General features: G+C 40.7%; 2 protein-coding genes across 5 annotated transcripts in view; both read right to left on the bottom strand.

The window, feature by feature from the left end:
• Window positions 1-1,388, bottom strand: part of LOC109892093 (ectodysplasin-A) — a 67,534-nt gene extending 66,146 nt beyond the window's left edge. For all 3 annotated transcript variants that reach the window (XM_020484514.2, XM_020484513.2, XM_020484512.2), the window contains exon 1: window positions 946-1,388. In XM_020484514.2, coding sequence (XP_020340103.1) covers window positions 946-1,245 — 300 coding nt within the window. In that variant the 5' untranslated portion in view covers window positions 1,246-1,388. The remainder of the gene's footprint in view (window positions 1-945) is intronic.
• Window positions 1,389-7,074: 5,686 nt separating this feature from the next.
• The window catches only part of nalf2 (NALCN channel auxiliary factor 2), a 44,860-nt gene continuing 31,065 nt past the window's right edge, over window positions 7,075-20,869 (bottom strand). For both annotated transcript variants that reach the window (XM_020484515.2, XM_031826515.1), the window contains 2 exons: window positions 10,056-10,227; window positions 7,075-9,904 (listed from right to left, as the gene is read on the bottom strand). In XM_020484515.2, the coding sequence (XP_020340104.1) occupies window positions 9,594-9,904; window positions 10,056-10,227 (483 nt within the window). In that variant the 3' untranslated portion in view covers window positions 7,075-9,593. The remainder of the gene's footprint in view (window positions 9,905-10,055; window positions 10,228-20,869) is intronic.

Here is a 20,869-nt window from a genome sequence, read left to right on the forward strand (position 1 = left end):
AGTAACATCGTCAATGGCCCCAGGTGTTTTCTGCCCTCATGACGAAATTGTAGGCGATTATAATATGCCAACAATGCAGTAAAATGTGTGAGTGGCTTGTTAATACATGGAGGGGATGGGTGTAATCTTACTGTGCCACATGCTGATGGCATGCAGTATTCTCGTAGGCGTCTGCTCGTCTCAACATGCACCACCAGGTCACTCAAACCATACACTCACTTTTCAAATCCTCGCCAAACCACTTTGGAAAAAGTACTTTCACCAAAAGTATTATTAAGCATTATCAATCTCAAGTAACAATAGAGAATTGGGCACCACGACTGTGAAATTATGATTTGTATTACTATAAGCATACTGCCAACCTGCAACGAGACTGTATCATAATCAAAGAAAGCCTAAGTAGTTCTCATTTGAGAACCATGGACCAATATACTATTCTGTCTGATCAAGGACTAATGAAAGGTTCTAACTGACGACAGTCAATAGCCTAATCATCATACACATTCACGATAGACATTGGCAGTTGTTTCAACATCCCACAAGTGAAAAATATGTTAACCATGTGATCATTCCAGGCACTTTATGCAAAGCACACCCTGGTAGGAAAATATCTCTGCATGAGGTCCCCCACGTTCTAGACATCATACCGTTTATCAACAGTAGGCTAACCATGTATGCGCACCCTGGGGTCTGGTCAGTTAGGTTAAATATTGAGAATAAGCAACTGAAATGCAAGGTCTTACAAAGATGTTTAAAGACCAAAAGTGATGTACATATTGAACTTACAAATACAGTTATTTGTAATAATAAATTATCCATAATCTGTATAAAATAATTTGGTGTATAAGGCTGCACTTTGGTCCCTGATGTGTATTTCAATGCATTTTTACAAAATGTAAATATGTGTTTAGTGTTAAGCTATTACAGAGGCGATAATTATCCTACCTGTAGATCAGCTGGGTAGCTGATATCCAACAGCTGGAATACTGGAGAATATCGGTCATTCATATCGGTTGCGGCCGGTGACAGTGTCTCCTCTCTGTTCTTCTGGAGAATCTCGCGTTTCACTTCGGATCTCAGGTCCAAATAACAGAAAAGCGTAACTAGATGCAATGAAAGGGATAAGACGAAGAATCCCAGAAAGATTTTACAGTTCTTACACTGTTTTCTGCAAAAGCAGGTAGACTCTTTTATGTCACTGTCCTCTAAATTTGCTAACTTTTCAGACAGCGATTTGGGTGCCATGTCTAAATACTCTTTCAGTCGTTGCTATTTCAGCATACTCGGCTTTTGTCTATGATGCTATGTCCCTAACCTGAGCTGACTGATATTCAAAAGATAGCACAGTGACAGTTATCTTCATCCACATCTAGTCAGGGGACGGTACGGTAACCCACACACTGATACTGTAAAATAAAGTGATCCCGTTTGTTAGATCCGCCCCTCCGTCTCTCATTGGCTATTACACGCCACTCCGTTGGAAAAAAGGTAATTGCTATGCGTGGTCCTTGAGACGTCCCTACCCCATTAAAGTTGAATTGTAAAATGGTTAAGCCAAGGGTTTAGGTTAGGGTTATGGGAAAGATAGGGGTTAAGGTTAGGGTTTAGGGTACGGACGTCCCAAGGATCCCGGATTGTACTAACTCATTGAAAAACTGGAAGATCAAACTTTAATGATGAATGGTGACCTTGTCCTGTAGCTAGATCAGCCAAAATAGAAGAACATACATCTTTCTACATGCTTCGGAGACAGACAGACACACACATGATAAGACAAGCAATCTACACACGTGCACATGGATGTTGTATTGTAAATATGTGGTGGTGGCCTGAAGGAACACACTGAATGTGTTGGGTAAGGTGTTATGAAATGTAATGTTATGTAGTATTTTAAACTATATGTAACTGTCTTATGTTGCTGGACCCCAGGAAGAGTAGCTGCTGCCTTGGCAGCAGTTAATGGGGATCCATAATAAAAACAAATATTGAATATAATGTAACCTGTCTTGAATATAATGCAACCTGTTAGAGATCAATATTCTGGTTTATCTGAGACCACACATAACCTAAGTGTATTTCAGAGACACACATTCTGAATGCTTAGCCATGCACCATAAATTACAAGTGTCACTATGTACAGTAACCGGGATCTTCTGGACAAAAGCTTTCACCTAAAAATGAGTAAGGGATGCTTTTATACATTTCACATGTCTGCCACTAATTAGGGTCCCCTGAGAAACATCAACCAAAATGATGGTTCTTATGCTGTAACACTATTTGGGGGTATCAATAACCTTGGAGTCATGCTATGTAAATGATTTTGGTGATTTCTGGGCGCATGCCCACAGCTCCATTGCTTACTCATTGGTCATGCCCCCCAACATTATTACAATATCAACAGCTGAAGACACATGAGGCCTTCTGAAAGCACATAGAGCTGACATCTTTAAAGTGTTAATATAAAAGTCATTATGGCGTTATAGTAACATATGTAGAGCAATATATTTTCATTCCCTCAAGCCTGTCAGTTAAAAGGACTGGAATTGTGAAATTCACATGTCAAAGAACTTTGAATAAACATACACGCATGATCAAGTTCTGTTTTCTGCCAACAAATTCAGCCATTTTCCCACTATGACTGATGGCCAGTGCCCATTGTCGCATGAAGCACATCCTGTCATCAGCCATGAGAATCTATGACCTAATCCATCTACTAAGACCACCCTATTGGATGGGGATATACATTTTGGTTCTGTGACAGTGCACTGTTTATGTCTCATAATGAAATCATGTGGGATACAGTTGGATATAGTGACGATGATGCATCATGTGAAAATGGCAATGGAAAACCATGATGGCTCCCTATTCATTTCCTCTTCTAAACACTGTCATTTGTGTAAAATACACATTCATATTTTCCTTAGTTACACATTTAAACCCTCTATAAACAGATGCGGTGCAGTGTGAGTTTCTTTTTTTTACCAAATCCGCCCATTCAAGTCAACTCAGACATTTTGTTCACAGCTGTTTGGTTATAATTATATGCTGTTTAAAACATGTCTAATGAATCCCTCTCTCTCTCTCACACTCACTGCCTGTCACACTTTCAGGTCCACAGGAGTATCTCAGTGGGCCTGTGGAGGTGGGGGGGGGGATTGAACCGGGACTGGTATTCCACTTTCCAGCGCTGAGCCCCTTCCATGTCAGAGCTATCCGTAATCCTCAAAGTGTTAGACTCCCTTTGAAACAGCAGGATCTGTCAGCTCTTGGCATGGGGAGAGAGAGCGGTGCTGCCCAGCTCACTCCTGTCTAGGCATCTGTCACAGAACACTTGGCTGCAAGACTTCAAATATTATGGACGGTGTTTGGCTATAAATTGGAAAAATATGATTAAAACAGGAGAGTGTAATAATTTCCTCATGCCCACTAAAAAGATCAACGTAGTATATTATGGGGCCTCCCTTAAGCCCCTCCCCCTCATCCATCTGATGATTTCACAGTGAAAAGCATTAAAGCAAATACAATGGCACAATGACAAGGGCCTCAAGCATACAGTACTCTAGTACCTGGATCCCTTTTTAGTTGTTGTTTGAAGGATTTGATGATTAGCTGCATACACTACCAGTAACATTAGCCTGTTGATGTCGGACTAGTCACTTCTTATTTGAGTGCCTGAGAGCCTCTGTCCTCTCACTGGAAAGGACAGTGTTCAAAAGGACAGTCAACCATGAGCTCTTCACATGCACAGTAATGGTCTAAAACATTGGCTGTGACCTACTGTGGGGCAAAAAAGTATTTAGTCAGACACCAATTGTGCAAGTTCTCCCACTTAAAAAGATGAGAGAGGCTTGTAATTTTCATCATAGGTACACTTCAACTATGACAGACAAAATGAGAAAAAAAAATCCAGAAAATCACATTGTAGGATTTTTAATGAATTTATTTGCAAATTATGGTGGAAAATAAGTATTTGGTCAATAACAAAAGTGTATCTCAATACTTTGTTATATAACCTTTGTTGGTAATGACAGAGGTCAAAGTTTTCTGTAAGTCTTCACAAGGTTTTCACACACTGTTGCTGGTATTTTGGCCCATTCCTCCATGCAGATCTCCTCTAGAGCAGTGATGTTTTGGTGCTGTTGCTGGGCAACACAGACTTTCAACTCCCTCCAAAGATTTTCTATGGGGTTGAGATCTGGAGACTGGCTAGGCCACTCCAGGACCTTGAAATGCTTCTTACGAAGCCACTCATTCGTTGCCCGGGCGGTGTGTTTTGGATCATTGTCATGCTGAAAGACCCAGCCACGTTTCATCTTCAATGCCCTTGCTGATGGAAGGAGGTTTTCACTCAAAATCTCATGATACATGGCCCCATTCATTCTTTCCTTTACATGGATCAGTCGTCCTGGTCCCTTTGCAGAAAAACAGCCCCAAAGCCTGGTGTTTCCACCCCCATGCTTCACAGTAGGAATGGTGTTCTTTGGATGCAACTCAGCATTCTTTGTCCTCCAAACACAACGAGTTGAGTTTTTACCAAAAAGTTATATTTTGGTTTCATCTGACCATATGACATTCTCCCAATCTTCTTCTGGATCATCCAAATGCTCTCTAGCAAACTTCAGACGGGCCTGGACATGTACTGGCTTAAGCAGGGGGACACGTCTGGCACTGCAGGATTTGAGTCCCTGGCGGCGTAGTGTGTTACTGATGGTAGGCTTTGTTACTTTGGTCCCAGCTCTGCAGGTCATTCACTAGGTCCCCCTGTGTGGTTCTGGGATTTTTGCTCAATGTTCTTGTGATCATTTTGACCCCACGGGGTGAGATCTTGCGTGGAGCCCCAGATCGAGGGAGATTATCAGTGGTCTTGTATGGCTTCCATTTCCTAATAATTGCTCCCACAGTTGATTTCTTCAAACCAAGCTGCTTACCTATTGCAGATTCAGTCTTCCCAGCCTGGTGCAGGTCTACAATTTTGTTTCTGGTGTCCTTTGACAGCTCTTTGGTCTTGGCCATAGTGGAGTTTGGAGTGTGACTGTTTGAGGTTGTGGACAGGTGTCTTTTATACTGATAACAAGTTCAAACAGGTGCCATTAATACAGGTAACGAGTGAAGGACAGAGGAGCCTCTTAAAGAAGAAGTTACAGGTCTGTGAGAGCCAGAAATCTTGCTTGTTTGTAGGTGACCAAATACTTATTTTCCACCATAATTTGCAAATAAATTCATTAAAAATCCTACAATGTGATTTTCTGGATTTTTTTCTCATTTTGTCTGTCATAGTTGAAGTGTACCTATGATGAAAATTACAGGCCTCTCTCATCTTTTTAAGTGGGAGAACTTGGACAATTGGTGGCTGACCAAATACTTTCCCCCACCCACTGTATATCCTTCCTCGTTGATGTAATCTCTCAGGTCATAAGGTAACATTATGTGTTGACCTTCTGAGTTTATTTGACCAACACATGAACACTGGCCATAGATATATTGTTGGTAAGCCTGGAAAGCTACAGGAAAGCTTTAGGATCTCCTGGTTTCTGTTTTGTCAATGTTTCAGCACAATAGGCAGTAAGTGACTCCATCTGGTTTTCCAAGTCTAGGTCTGTTGTGGATTGGTAGGCAACCCCAGGAGCCTGCAGACACCAAGGCCCCCAAAGGTAAGGAATGCCCATCACTGTCATAAAAGAGTAAAGCAGTGATTCCAGCACTGTTGTTTTTATGCATAGCAGAACAGACATGAACATACATAGAATCCCAGACAACCCCTGTCTATCACCCACTAACATTCAGTGGTGATATGTAAATACAGGCAAAACCATCACGGACCCACATTCATTCTATTCAAGTATGCCCAAGAATATCTCCAGCATTAACTAGATGATGTTCATGTTTCTACATAGGGATACATGTCTACAGACATGGCAGTGGTGGGTGGGAAGGTCATAGGTAATACATTGACAAAATTAAACAGTTTGTGGGGAACATACCTTAAATCATGGATCCTTTGTCTCCATCCCAGAACCAAGTGGGGCTGTCCCTATATCTTTCATGGGCCATATCTGTTCCTTAAAGTATTCACTTTAGAAAGGACTTTCTGTAGAAGCACCATTCCAAGAGCAATAAAACAAGCTTCATATAAATATGTCTTTTATCACTTTCCAGCATTGGGAATGGATCATGCTTTTAGAGGAGCTTTATGAGATCCAATGTTCAGAATGAGATTTGAACATCAATACAACAGAGAACTGGGAAACTGCCCTTTTCTGATGTGAAGATTTGCTGTGATCCATTATTTTTTCTCAACATCTGACAGGCGTCAACAGAACAGCAGATGTATTAGAGAGACCAGGCCCTCATACTGCACTGTTTGAAGAGAAATATAACAACATTATTGCAAAAATCAATCAGACACAAGTACTGTCAGAGTGGATATACTGTACACTGTAGTACCACCAAATAATGTTGGAGACTACCTCAGCAGATAATATGCATAATTCACAAGTGCATGAATAGGCCACTCACAAGGTAATCATTTCAAATCATTTCAAAAGGTGTACCATTTATGAAACACTTGACCATGCTAATGTGTTTTCTCACTCCAGTGTTCAAAGAGAAACTAAAATAAGAGCATACTTACACACAGAGTAGACTTTTTTGTTTTCTAAGGCAATTTGCTTATCAAGGCATACTGTCACACATCACATTTGAAATGTGATTGTGATAATCCAATGTGCAGTAGTCGGTGTCTATTTTCCAGGAATTTGACTGATCATATAACAGCAGGAAGTTAAATCATATTTTGTTTAATAGTAATCAGTATAAAACCTTCTCACTGACATTGATGCAGAAATAGTATGGTGCTGCAGACAGTTTTCTCACAAATATACAGCATACTGATTTTCTCACACTTCTCACTTAACAACAGCTCTCTCTACTGGTAAAACAGAGTAACACGGACATGACATGATTTATGTGACCCTTCAACTGATATATTTCTCTGCGTGATGATGAGGGTGATGCTCACTTTTAATCTAAAGTTCAGGTTGTTTAACAATGCACTGCTCACAAAAAGAGAGGCTGTTGATGAACAATTGTATTACTTTATTGGGCTTTAACAGTGAACAGGCACTGATCCGCCCAAAATACAATAGAAACAGAGAACCGATTTCATATATACAGGTTAGCTAGAAACACAGATATGGGATAATATTTGTTTTTAGAACGGAATTCATTAGCACAGTTTCAAAACAATCTCAGAGAAAAATAAATGTTAATAGAACTAGTGCAAAAAGTTCTAAACAATGAAGCACAGTGTATAAAATGGCATAAGAAGTATTTCCCTAACAGAATACAGGCTTAGGACACCAGTGTAGATGTTTATCCCCTTTTCCTTTCTCTGATAGAGGTACGATTCCTTCATATTCTAGCAGGATGAGCAACAGCCATGACTGATATGAATGAAGGGTACAAGTGGCCTTTTTTGGAAATAGGGAGACCAGACAATGTTTCACACGTTAGTCATACAAGGCAGGCAGGATTTTCAATCCCAAGGTATAGTTATCAACATGGTTGTCTCTTTTACAGTGTTTGGTATCTTCAACCAGTTTATAAATCAGCATGTCAACAATGTCTGTTAGATATTCAGTTACACACCACAGTCAGTCGTAAGAAAAATAACTATCTTTTAGCAATATAAACTAAAGAAACTAGCAGTTCGTTAGACATAAAATTAGCACCTACTAATTCATTGTAGGCATTAAAAGGCTACAGTGATGTTATATATTTTATTTAGGATAAATTAAGAATCTCTTAAATGTCATACTTTTTTATATCATATATTCAAATCCAAGTTCAATTCATATACATATACTCTGTAAAAACCTCTGCTATGATATAGTTTTTCAATAGTAAAATAGTTACAATAGCTTTGTTAGGACATAAACAGTATGCCTGTGTTGTGGTAGACCAAGGTCACATACAGTATGTGTTTGGGAGGTGAACCCAGGATTACTCTAAAACAATAGTTTTGGCTTAGAATGACTTTGTAAGATACAAATAATGTGTCAAATATATTTGTATTTGTGAATCAATTTGTCACATTGGAAGACATCTTATTTCAGCTTCCCAAAGACAAGCCCAAATTTAAAAAACGTTTTATTTTTAATAATACACAGATTATGCCAGGAAGAGAGAGGTCAGAATAATTTTATGTGATAAATCAGAAACACATGAGAACCATTTATATAGTTATACTCTAGCTCTTCTTTACAAATAACAATACCGTGCCAACAGATGACCTTTATGAAAAAAATCAAGGTGGATCTTTTTCATATCTCTGATATTTAGAATTTAGAAGTAATATATATATAAACGTTTTGGTTCTTTCCAAATAATCACTCTATTTCACATTGAGGGCATAGACACACCCTAAATCTCTACTGTGACAGAAATTGTTTTTGATGATGCGACGCATTCGCATCTTGAAAATATTTTCTTAAACATTTAGCCGTGATTAAGGGCCTCCTGCTCCAATTAGCCATTCTGGATCTTTGTTATATGTTATATGTGGTAAATTGTCTGTTTTATGAGTAAGAAATGATTGGTGTAGTTATAATCCAGACAGTCTTCCATGGCACAATCATCTACCTTCTGTAAGCGATTAGACACCCAGGGGGAGTTTCCACTGGTTTCAATCAGCTTTGCATAGACACATGTTCCTCCACAGCATTAATAGTATACCTCTGACATCTATCAAAAACAACATGGTTTACCTTCGGTTAGGATCTGTAATCTAATATTTGCATGAAATTATTCTGCCTGGTATATGACAATGAGGGTAGTGTTAGTGAGAATAATAATAACTATATTTGCTGTAAGCCAAACAAAGTATTTCTCGCGAGTATACTATTGGCTTGAAAGATGTAATGATCACCTGATTTCATGTGTTGGGTATTTATAAATTAAATTGCTGACTTGTTCACTGCATTCACACACACACACACACACACACACACACACACACACACACACACACACACACACACACACACACACACACGCACACGCACACACACAAAACTTAGCATACAAGCCTGCAACTCACACTTTCCCAATTGTGCAATTCACAAACTCAACCTCGTACGTAACTCCCCAAAACCATCACTCAACGTATTAAATAGAGTGGTGATAAGTGAAAAAGGCCATTTGTACCCAAACCCTTCTTAGAAACAGCATTCAGTACCTCTTTCAGCATGATGGGAGACCCGCCTCTTTCACCATGCCCTCTCATGTCCTCCTTACACGTGAGATATGGCTGGCTCTCAGTTCCGAAGCCTTATCTACCTCCATATCCCTCTGTGTTGCGGGAGGGGAGGGCCCGTGCTTCGCCACTCCTCTAGTGTGGTGGAGGGCGAAGAGGTATACCGACCTGTAGCCTTCCCTGGAGTGGTGTATAACCTCCTCATTCCTGATGTCCTGTGGAGGGGACTGGATGGAGAGAGAGGGTTATAAATGCCTCACTCCTCAGGTAGTGGGAAGGAAGGGAGTCTCTGTAGACTGGAAGCCGGGGGGGAACAGTAGAAACTCTTGTTCATCGTCAGTCACTCCTCTCGGGCAGAGCTCTCCTCCAGGGGCAGGGGTACCATGGCCTCCAAGCCCACAGCGCCACTGCTCTGGACAGTGGAAAAGGAGACGACAGTGTGCAGCAGGATGAGGACCAGAACACACAGTCTGAGTCTGCTGCTGCACAGTCGCGACGCAGCCGACACAGGTGGGGAGCTGCGCCGCTGCCATGATGATGACCCCGGAAGCTGGGTCAGGGCACACGCCGCCCCCACAGAGGGGTCGCAGCCACTCCATCTGACGTCACAACACTCTGGGTCTGCATTGGTTAAATGGTTTTCTAGTAGCCCTGCATCACACAAAGAGAAGAAACAGATTTAAGATCCAGATGATCTTATCAGATGACAAACAAGTTACAGTCCCTGTGAAATTATGGGAGGTGAGTGAAAAATAGCAACACAAACAACAGAATGTCACTCAAGGCCCAAATCATACTGTACCTGCACAGATGAAACTGGATTGTCCTCCATAGACCAAGTCGTCATTGTCTGGTAACACAAAGGGGCACATGGTCTGGACCTCCAGACAATATTGCTTGCAGGGAATCCTGTGTTGACACTGGCTCTGGGTGGCGTTGAAGTATTCTGAGCATAACCAGGCTTTGTAGACTGACTGCAAGAAAAGAGCACAGCGCCTGGCGGCTTTCACACACAGCAGGTTTCTGTCATAGCAGTGCCTGAGGTGATAATGGGTGTAATTGAGGCTAATGGATGGACATTAAAACCATTTCTACAGTATTAGCAGCTATTACAAACATCTACTGTCTTCTGCTGAGGTGGCCATAAGTGGACAGATGATACTAATTGGGCTGACTACAGTGCAAGAAAACCTTGTCAAAACCAAGTCAACCCGGTATACACTTCATCAACAGTTTACTCTCAAGGCTATAACCACAGAACCATATAGTGAAACTAACTGAGTCAGCATATGTGGTAATGCACACTGAAAATCACTGTAACAAGCACTGTATGGGGCCAGCAAACTGGAGCACAGTACTATGTATCTAAAGGAGATCCAGGGCATATCTTCAACCTACTCAGAAAGCTCTTCACCGGGTCCTGTGTATGATAAAGTAAGAGAGATAAATATAGCTGTTAATATGAGCAAGTTGGCAGCAGCTCGCCATAGACAGATGCACAGGAAGCAGGGCAGCAGTGATGTAGACAGAGGACCACAGCAGATTCTTCACCTCCGCTCTGCTGTGGAGCCAAGGGCTACTGCTGTCAAGGCAGCAGGATGAGCCAGAGCCTCTTTCACAGTCATTATATTTATCATGTGGTCAACCTCCCATCTGTATAGTGCACACAACACTACTACAACCCTCTTTTGCTCTATTCACAAGAGGATTAGATGATGCTTATCCAGTGACACATCAACCCAAGGAGATGGGGGTTAATCTAGAGGACTAAAGTCACCTGCTCCACCTAGAATAAACATGGTAGATCGCTAAAGGAGGAGGATACTCAACAGATACTCAATTATTTTCTCGCACAATTAAAACACACTACATTGCACACTATTACACCTTAGCCCAATGTTCAGTATGTCTTCCTCTGCGTGCTTCCCCGGTTAACCTTTCAATTACGGACTCCTGACAGACACAGATATGAGAGAGGAATCCCCTGACTACATTTCCATACACGTTAACCTGCAGTATATTGCTGACAGATGGTACACTGGAATTGTGTTTTTAGAATGACAAAGACCATCTAGGGACTCAGCAACATCCTCAAGAACAAGGGGCCTCAGAACTGAACTCATCTGAATAAATAAGTTCAAACCACAGAAGTTGACTCTGTAACAAGATGTTATCAAACATGTTTGTACTGTATGTACAACCTATTGCAAAACAATACTAATCCTGTAATAAGAAATAAAATACTTGAGAGATGAGGGGATAAGAACAATAAATGGTGTATCTCATCCATTCTTACCAATGTTTTTTTACTGTAGGTCTACGTTCTCCCTCTTTGGACAGGTAGAAACCATCAATAATATTCCAACTTTAGTGTCTGACATGTTTAGCATTAAAAGCTACTGAAAAGCACATGATAATAAACCCTAGTGCATGGTGACTGACACTAGCTGGCAGAGAAAGGAACCAATGACGGGAGGGATAAATAGATTTGAGGTGTAATCAATGAGCCTCCAGCGAGCACTGATTCATTCAATCTCAATCTGGGATTAAGTTCAAAAGCCCTTCATCCTCTTCTTGCGATGCCATGTCTGCAATCTGTACAAAGACTCAATTTTTTATATGGTTGAACTGGAGACAATTTGTCTTCACTGCACACAGCAATCAAAGATGGCCACTATCACATTTGTGCCAAATTCAAACCCTGTTCACGCTTGTGTGCGCCCCACTAAATTATGAAGTTCCCCAATTTTGCTACTGATTTTAAACACGTGACTATGAAATATCAGTTCTGTGTAATTCGAGTGGAGTTCTCTCCTCCAACTGGTGCATTTATTTGGAGTGCATTGTGTTTGTCAAGTATTGACACTGCTTTTCCCTATATAGAGTCATGGAACACTGGTCACTTTAATCATTTGTACACACTGTTTTAGTCACTTTATATGTATCCTGAACAAAAATACAAAACGCAACATGCAACAATTTCAAAGATTTTACTGAGTTACAGTTCATATAGGGAAATCAATCAATTGAAATACATTCATTAGGTCCTAATCTATGGATTTCACATGACTGGAAATAGAGATATGCATCTGTTGGTCATAGATACCTTTAAAAAATGTAGTGGCGTGGATCAGAAAACCAGTCAGTATCTGGTGTGAACACCATATGCCTCATGCAGCGTGACACATCTCCTTCGCATAGAGTTGATCAGGCTGTTGATTGTGGCCTGTGGAATGTTGTCCCACTTCTCTTCAATGGCTGTGCATTGGCGGGAACTGGTACACGATGTCATAAACAACGATCCAGAGCGTCCCAAACATGCACAATGGGTGAAATGTCTGGCGTGTATGAATAACTGACATTTTCATCTTCCAGGAATTGTGTACAGATCCTTGCGACATGGGGCCGTGCATTATCATGGCAGCGGATGAATGGCACGGCAATGGGCCTCAGGAACTTATCCTGGTATCTCTGTGCATTCAAATTGTCATCGATAACATGAAAATTGTGCTTGTTGTCCGTAGCTTATGCCTGCCCATACCATAACCCCACCGCCACCATGGGGCACTCTGTTCACAACGTTGACATCAGCAAACCACTCACCCACATGACACCGGTACAGTTGAAACCGGGATTCATTTGAGAAAGGCCTGTGAATATTTTGTTATGATGATAGTCTGCTGTAGCCATTGTAGGCTATAATGTTTGTCTCTGTGTTGGGTAAAAGAGGCTACTAGTTAATTGGTCAAGAGCACCCCTGCTCATTGTGGTTTAGCTCATGACGTGGCACTAGGTATTTCTACCTATTGTAGCTCTACCAGTCTTCTGTAGTGTTGTTTGAGAGTGTTGATGTGGTAGGCCACTTTTGTTGCTATGCTCATAGCCTGATTCTAGGCCAGATCTAGTGTAGATTATTTTAGCTTTGATTTTGATGTCAGAACCTGTCCAAAAAATGTCATTGTTCGTGTGTTTTTGTAAGTACTTTCGCTTATTTTGTGGACATTATTATTTATTCTGACCACCGCTACCATCACTACAATTGACTTGTGAATGAAATCAGATGTTTTTCCTTTTCTTATCCTTAGCCTGCCTCCCCAACCGCAACACACGTTTACCTTTTCAAAGCCTGAAAACAGCTGGAGCATTATAGCACTTGGAGATTTTGGATAATGCCTCTGGAAAACTTATATCTAGTAACATTAAGTTGACTTCTCTCTGTAACAATATCAGAATGATGAACGGACACAAAGTAAATGCCACCTATGGCCATCCGAGTTCACTACCAACACTGTCGAGGTCAGCTTGATTGATGCTGAAATACAGTTGAAGTAGGAAGTTTACATACACCTTAGCCAAATACATTTAAACTCAGTTCTTCACAATTCCTGATATTTAATCCTAGTAAAACATCCCTGTCTTAGGTCATTTAGGATCACCAATTTATTTTAAGAATGTGAAATGTCAGAATAATAGTAGAGAGAATAATTTATTTCAGCTTTTATTTCTTTCATCACATTCCCAGTGGGTCAGAAGTTTACATACACTCTATTAGTATTTGGTAGCATTGCCTTTAAATTGTTTATCTTGGGACAACCATTTTGGGTAGCCTTCCACAAGCTTCCCACAATAAGTTGGGTGAATGTTGGCCCATTCCTCCTGACATGGCTGCTGTAACTGAGTCAGGTTTGTAGGCCTCCTTGCTCACACACATTTTTTCAGTTCTGCCCACAATTTTTCTATGGGATTGAGGTCAGGGCTTTGTGATGGCCACTCCAATACCTTGACTTTGTTGTCCTTAAGCCATTTTGTCCCATCTTTGGAAGTATGCTTGGGGTCATTGTCCATTTGGAAGACCCAAGCTTTAACTTCCTGATTGAGATGTTGCTTCAATATATCAACATAATTTTCACCCCTCATGATGCCATCTATTGTGTGAAGTGCACCAGTCCCTCCTGCAGCAAAGCACCCCAACAACATGATGCTGCCACCCCCGTGCTTCATGGTTGGGATGGTGTTCTTTGGCTTGCAAGCCTCCCCCCTTTTCCTCCAAACATAACGATGGTCATTATGGACAAGCAATTCTATTTTTGTTTCATCAGACCAGAGGACATTTCTTCAAAAAGTACAATCTTTGCCTTTCAGGTTATGTCGATAAAGGACTTGTTTTACTATGGATATAAATATTTTTGTACCTGTTTCCTCCAGCATCTTCACAAGGTCCTTTGCTGTTGTTCTGGGATTGATTTGCACTTTTCGCACCAATGTACATTAATCTCTAGGAGACAGAACGCGTCTCCCTCCTGAGTGGTATGATGTCTGCGTGTTCCCATGGTATTTTTACTTGCGTACTATTGTTTGTACAGATGAACGTGGCACCTTCAAGCATTTGGAAATTGCTCCCAAGGATGAACCAGACTTGTGGAGGTCTACAATTTATTTTCTGAGGTCTTGGCTGATTTCCTTTGATTTTCCCATGATGTCAAGCAAAGAGGCACTGAGATTGAAGGTAGGCCTTGAAATACATCCACAGGTACACCTCCTATTGACTCAAATGATGTAAATTAGCCTATCAGAAGCTTCTAAAGCCATTACATCATTTTCTGGAATTTTCCAAGCTGTTTAAAAGGCACAGTCAACTTAGTGTATGTAAACGTCTGACCCACTGGAATTGTGATACAGTGAAATAATCTGTCTGTAAACAATTGTTGGAAAAATTGCGTCATGCACAAAGTAGATGTCCTAACTGACTTGCCAAAATTATAATTTGTTAACAAGAAATGTGTGGAGTGGTTGAAAAACTAGTTTTATTGACTCCAACCTAAGTTCATGTAAACTTCCGACTTTAACTGTAGATCTACAGCACCGACCAACGATACTGTAGGGAAAAAAGTGGACTCCTCTGGCCAAAGCAAACTGCACAAGTTACAAAAACATAACAGAATCAATGGTTTAAGTTACATTTAGGCCTAAAGTTAACTTTAAATGCTGCACACAGTTGGATGAAGTCTACTCTTCAAGCTAATTGGGGGCTGTTTAATGTCTGCTTTTTAACAACCTTTCCATGGATTTTCTCATGACATCAGGGCTTTGTCTGCCTTTTTTATTAGGCCTATTAAAAAAAGTCTGCCCTCGGGTGTATTCATTAGTCGGTTTCTGTTGAAAACATTTAGTCTGTTGCAGAACATTTAGCAACAGAATCCGTTTACCATTTAATTTATGAACCAAACGGGGAGGGACCTACATTCATTTGTCTAATAGTAACGGTTGTTTTCTTAGTCAACCGTTTCTATTAGTTTCTACTATAAATTAAATGGTAAACGGTTTCTGTTGCTAAACATTTTGCAACAGACTGAATGTTTTCAACAGATCCAACTAATGAATACACCCCTGGGCATCCCCAGTCAGTAGACAACACCCTTTTAAAACGAGGCCTGTCTTCCATACAGCAATCCTTTGCACAGTTAGAGACCACAGAGCATGACATGGGTAGTCAAGTCCTATAACATTTCTGTTTTTATTGTACTTCTTTGGGAATGGCTTTGCACATACTGCTGTATAGTCTACTACAGTCTTTCAGTCAATGCAAAAGATGCCTGCAGTATTCTTTTCACCAGCAGATGTCCTCACTGCTACACTGAAATCCTGTTTGTGTCACCGGAAATCATACAGCATGGTTAACACCCAATGATTCAAAATCATTTCCTATAAAATGTGAAGAATCACAAACCCATAACTTATTTTCCAATCATAATAAAACTACCTTCATTAAACAACCTTTAGTGAGTTTGATGTGAACAGTTTTAACAGTCAGAAAGCAATCAGTAATTGTATAGAGCAGTGTAATTGATTGAGATGGCTTTCAGAGCGACAGCATTACATTAATGCATTGAATTTCTGGTCAAATAAACTTTGAGTACATTATGAGCCCAAACCCAAATCATGAAATGATGTTCTACATAAAGGTGATAGTCTGCCTGCTAGAAGGGCTAAAAGCTAGCTTGACTTTGATTGTGGTCTTTCACAGACTCAAGGAAAGCAGTGTGCTAACCTGACAACCTGGCTTTGTGTGGGTCTCAGACTAAGGAGTGTTAGCCGCTTGTCTGGCTCTGAATGAGGGCCTGTTAACCTGGCTATCCTTATACAGCCCAATGAGCTGGCTCTATTCCCGGCCCGGCAGACAGATGTACAGCACAGGGCTACTCTAACAGGCTGGAGACAGTCAACTGCATGAGACCAATGATGTTTCAAGTGCTCAATAGAAAAAGGGACACAGTGAAAAGAAGCCTTCTACCACTCCTACAGTGTTTCACATGCTGCTGTAACGCGTTTCCATTCCTGTACAGAGTGTAACTAAAGTGCAGATAAGTGATGTATTTAATGTAAGCTCTTTTAAAATGTGTGACAGATGTCTTGCGAATGCAGCAAGTGTCTAGTATGTAAAGGTGAGGTAGAACGTAATGAGCCATATTCACTGTCTGCTGCAGGTCCTATATTTGGCCAGGACTGAAAGTGATGAGGAAAGCATCCAGAGCAGATTCAATTAAAGCAAAGTACGTCTGCACTGTTTTAATCACCTCGTTAAGCAGGTATCTAATCATGAACCTTTTGGAGTCAGTTCTATGGTGGAGCAGATGTGATTTGAACTATATTTTTCTCCAAGATAAGACCATAACTACCTTAATGTTGGGATGAACAGGCCACAGCAAAACAAGCCCTTTCACATCCAGGTGGCAGAGTGGTCCTCTGTAGCTCAGTTGGTAAAGCATGCGTTTGTTACTTTCAAAGCCAGGATAGTGGGTTTGATTCCTGGGACCATGATTTTACATAAGAATCTATGCACGCATGACTGTAAGTCACTTTGGATAAAAGCATCTGTTTAATGGCATATTATATTTATTCAGGACCTCTTAATTTGTTCCATTTATCAATTAGTCAAATCATGAGTTTTTCATCAAACATATGCAGTAGTTATGCTTATTCATTTCACAGTGCAAGAACCAGTGAGTGCCTCTCCTCTCCACTCCACTCCACTCCCGCCACTACACAGGCAAACCTGTCATTATGCACAGCTCAGGAAAAGAGCAGAGAGCAAGTTAAGAGCATGAGCCTCAAAGGTTCGCTTGGAGTTGCCAAAACAAGTCTAGAAATTCCTAGCATTAGAGTGTGTTGTATTACCTACAGCTTATTACAGTATTGCCTACTCAATCTTCCACTATTTTAATTTTCCTTCCTATACTTTTAGCTAGAATAGATTTTTTAAATAATTTATACAGTTAAGCCAGTTAAGAACAAATTCATATTTACAATGGCGACCTGTCAAACACATTAAAATGCTCCATGCCCGTGGAGCACCTGGCTTGCTGTTAAATCAATAGGTAGCTTGTTGCTAAGGGGAGGAACCCCACAACTCCAAATGAATTGTTCCAAGAGAATCCTTGGGAGTCTGTATCAGTTCTAACGAATGTGACCTCAGATCGCACTCAGTTAGTACAAAATACAGACCAGTTTTAGTCCAACACATTTGAGACATTGACAAGTGATACCGTCAGGTATCTTATGTTGCAGTACTAACCAGTGGTAGCTTTAGTAGATCGGTTGTCAAGTATTTATGACCTATAGGGAATCTAGAATTCAAATATACTTAGTTACCCCATTTGGCTCCCTTTGGGACAAAAGCTATACTGTATGTTATAGTAATATATTATTGAAGACGATCTTAAGAGCTCTCACTCTCCAAAATAAATTCTCATCGCTAAAGGGGATAGAAAGTCCTGCTATAAGAGCTCTCTTTCTTTCTGTATCTCTCTCCCAAATCTATTCTCATAGCTAAAGGGGTCAGGTGACAGTGGGCCTACACTGCAGCTCTATGGCAGCTGGGTTCCTTTTCAGTAACAGTGATGTGAAGCAATTATGCATGTATAAATTGGCTGGAAATGGCCCTGCATACAGCGGTCATAAACATGTATCCTCTGAATAATCAGAAAGATCAAGTCTCACTGAAGACCTGGATCAAGGAACACCTTATTGTTGGAAAGAGAATACTGGCATGGGTCAGAAAAATGTATCAGGAACATGACTTAAATGATCACAAGATCACGTTGTACATTATAACATTAGTTGATCACTTTTCCCCCTGCATGACTATACTACTGGAGTTGTATTACAGGATAATGCAGTGGTAAGCACAATGGCACATTAAAACATGATACACAGGAATGTGACACACATGTATCTGAATACTACAGTTCCTGATGGAGGTTTCCAGTCAGCGGCCAGAGTGGAGATACAGATACGATTAAGAGCAACAGATGCCCTAGTTTTGCCCTGTGTCTTCCATGTCGGTTGCCAATAGATGAGTCACTCTGCTTTCTCTGATGTCTACTTGCAATAGTGCTACTCCCTTTTACAGTGCCTCTAGGAAAATAATATATTCTTCCACGTGTATTGCTTGTAATAAACTGGTAATAGATGTGCTTTAGATATATCTCTCCCAATTATTCCAAAATATGCATTCAGACATTTCCATACACTACATGTACAGTAGCTAGATAGGGAGACCGGTAGGTTTCAGGAAGAGCCCTGATGTTCATAACATGGTGCATCAAGTCCATTAAACATCTGTTGTAGGAGGTTCTTGTTAGTCAACGTTCACCGCAATAGCTGGTGTATTAAGACCGGTATAGTACCTCTGCTATGTACTATAAGTAGCATTAAAAGCACAGACACACCTTTGGAGGTTTTGATCTGTTGGTTGATTGGCGTCTACAGGAGCAGGTGTTTGTGGCATACTAATCTCAGATACCTATGAAGACTAATTTTAGGATTAACTGTGAAGTTTCTGTCAGAAAAAGCTAATTGCTGGAGGAAGAATCTTTGTTTGACAGCTCCTGAATATTGTATAATATGTTGGCTACAGATGATATTGCTTCAAACAGTTGTGTTGGCTCAATCCTTTGGATGTCCCTCTGTTTTCTTATCTTAACTGTGAGATGTTTAATATTATTGACTCTACTTTATCTCTGAAGAGTAAAATAAAATGTGTTACACTTCATGGTAGAACTTCAAACGCAATGCACCCTACATTTTCCAGGAATAATTTCAGCTTGAGTGGTGCCCATCTAATTAATGTGACAGTTTATGACAATTCTAGAATTTCTGATAATAACTTGAACAATCCTATCACCATTCACTACTTATCTCATCTGCACATGGTCAAAGTATCTAAATACCTGAAAAGTGACATTACCGGTAAACCCTTCAGAGGCTAGTTTAAATTGAAACATATCCTTTCTAATTGTGATTATTCTCTAAGCCATACAGAGGAAGGTTGCTAGGCACAGACTGTGGTATCTATGGTAACTGTCCCGAGGGAAGGCTAGGAGCTTGTGAACTGCCAACCCTTCATTTGGACACACTCAGCTGCCTGGACAGCTAAATAAAGACAGAGGAAACAGATCATGCAAACAGGGAGTTTCCTCCCACACATCACAGAATATAACACTGACTGACTGCAGCCATTTCATGGACAGAACATACCCAGGACCATACACATGAGCGCAGCTTAGCACATGCCACACATAGCCTACAGTGATGTGAGAGGTGGGGTGGCAGCACATTATGACCAATAGTAATGGGAATGACATTTTCATGTCAATTAACACAGCTACAATGTTATAGAACCATTGTCAAGATCTTTGGAATATCCTTGTGGAAAAGACACACACACAACCTCAGCGGGGGAACTAGTGGTCTGAATAACAGACAGTTGCTGTTCTGGAGCAAAATATCACAGAATTTCATATCTGAACATGCAGTCTAATGTAACTGCTGCCCTCTGCCATATGAAGACATTAATGGGTGACAGATCTACCTGTAATGCTGGAGTGTCCATAGATCTCAAACACCCCTGAATGGATTCATTAAAAATCATTAGAAATCTGGCATTCTGACAAAGGTTATGGTTAATAGATAGTAAATGATGGCAGTCAGTCCATTCCGCTAGATGCCACACAGAATAGTTTCAGCACAGAAGTAATAGTCTACCGCTTCATGTTACAAATAGTGGCTTCATAAGAATTCAGTGTTACAAGTGATTTTAAGTTGTAGACAAACTGATTGGCTTTGGCAAGAAAATTATGAGGAAACAAAACAATCTGGACAGATGATGGAGCGCTATGTCCCTTAAAGCAAAGGGTGGCTGCATGGGAGACGAGTTGGAGAGTACAGGTCTCCCAGGTGGGCACCAATCAGACAGGGCACCAAGACCTTGTGAGGGTTACACCAGCTGTGGACAGAGAAGGCCATTACTATACTACACTTTCTTATCCCGGGTGGCCTAACACAGAGCAGTACCTCTTACTAAAGGCCTCAACATTTTTTTGATAGTCTCACAATGTCAGCAGTGGTAGAGACCATTGGAGGAAGGGCTATGGTGTGTGAATGGGCAGTTGAAATTATGAAACCTGTGTAATGAACCCCTATAGAAAAATGCTCAGACAAAATAGTCTGCAAATTATGGTATACACTGGACAATGGGAAATTAAGAGCATCCCTGTGTTAACAGAGCTCATAATGGACATGCCAATTCTGGAGTGAGGATGATGATTCATTGAGTCA

The sequence above is a fragment of the Oncorhynchus kisutch genome, linkage group LG6 (genome assembly GCF_002021735.2).
Source record: "Oncorhynchus kisutch isolate 150728-3 linkage group LG6, Okis_V2, whole genome shotgun sequence".
In the NCBI taxonomy this organism is placed as follows: domain Eukaryota; kingdom Metazoa; phylum Chordata; class Actinopteri; order Salmoniformes; family Salmonidae; genus Oncorhynchus; species Oncorhynchus kisutch.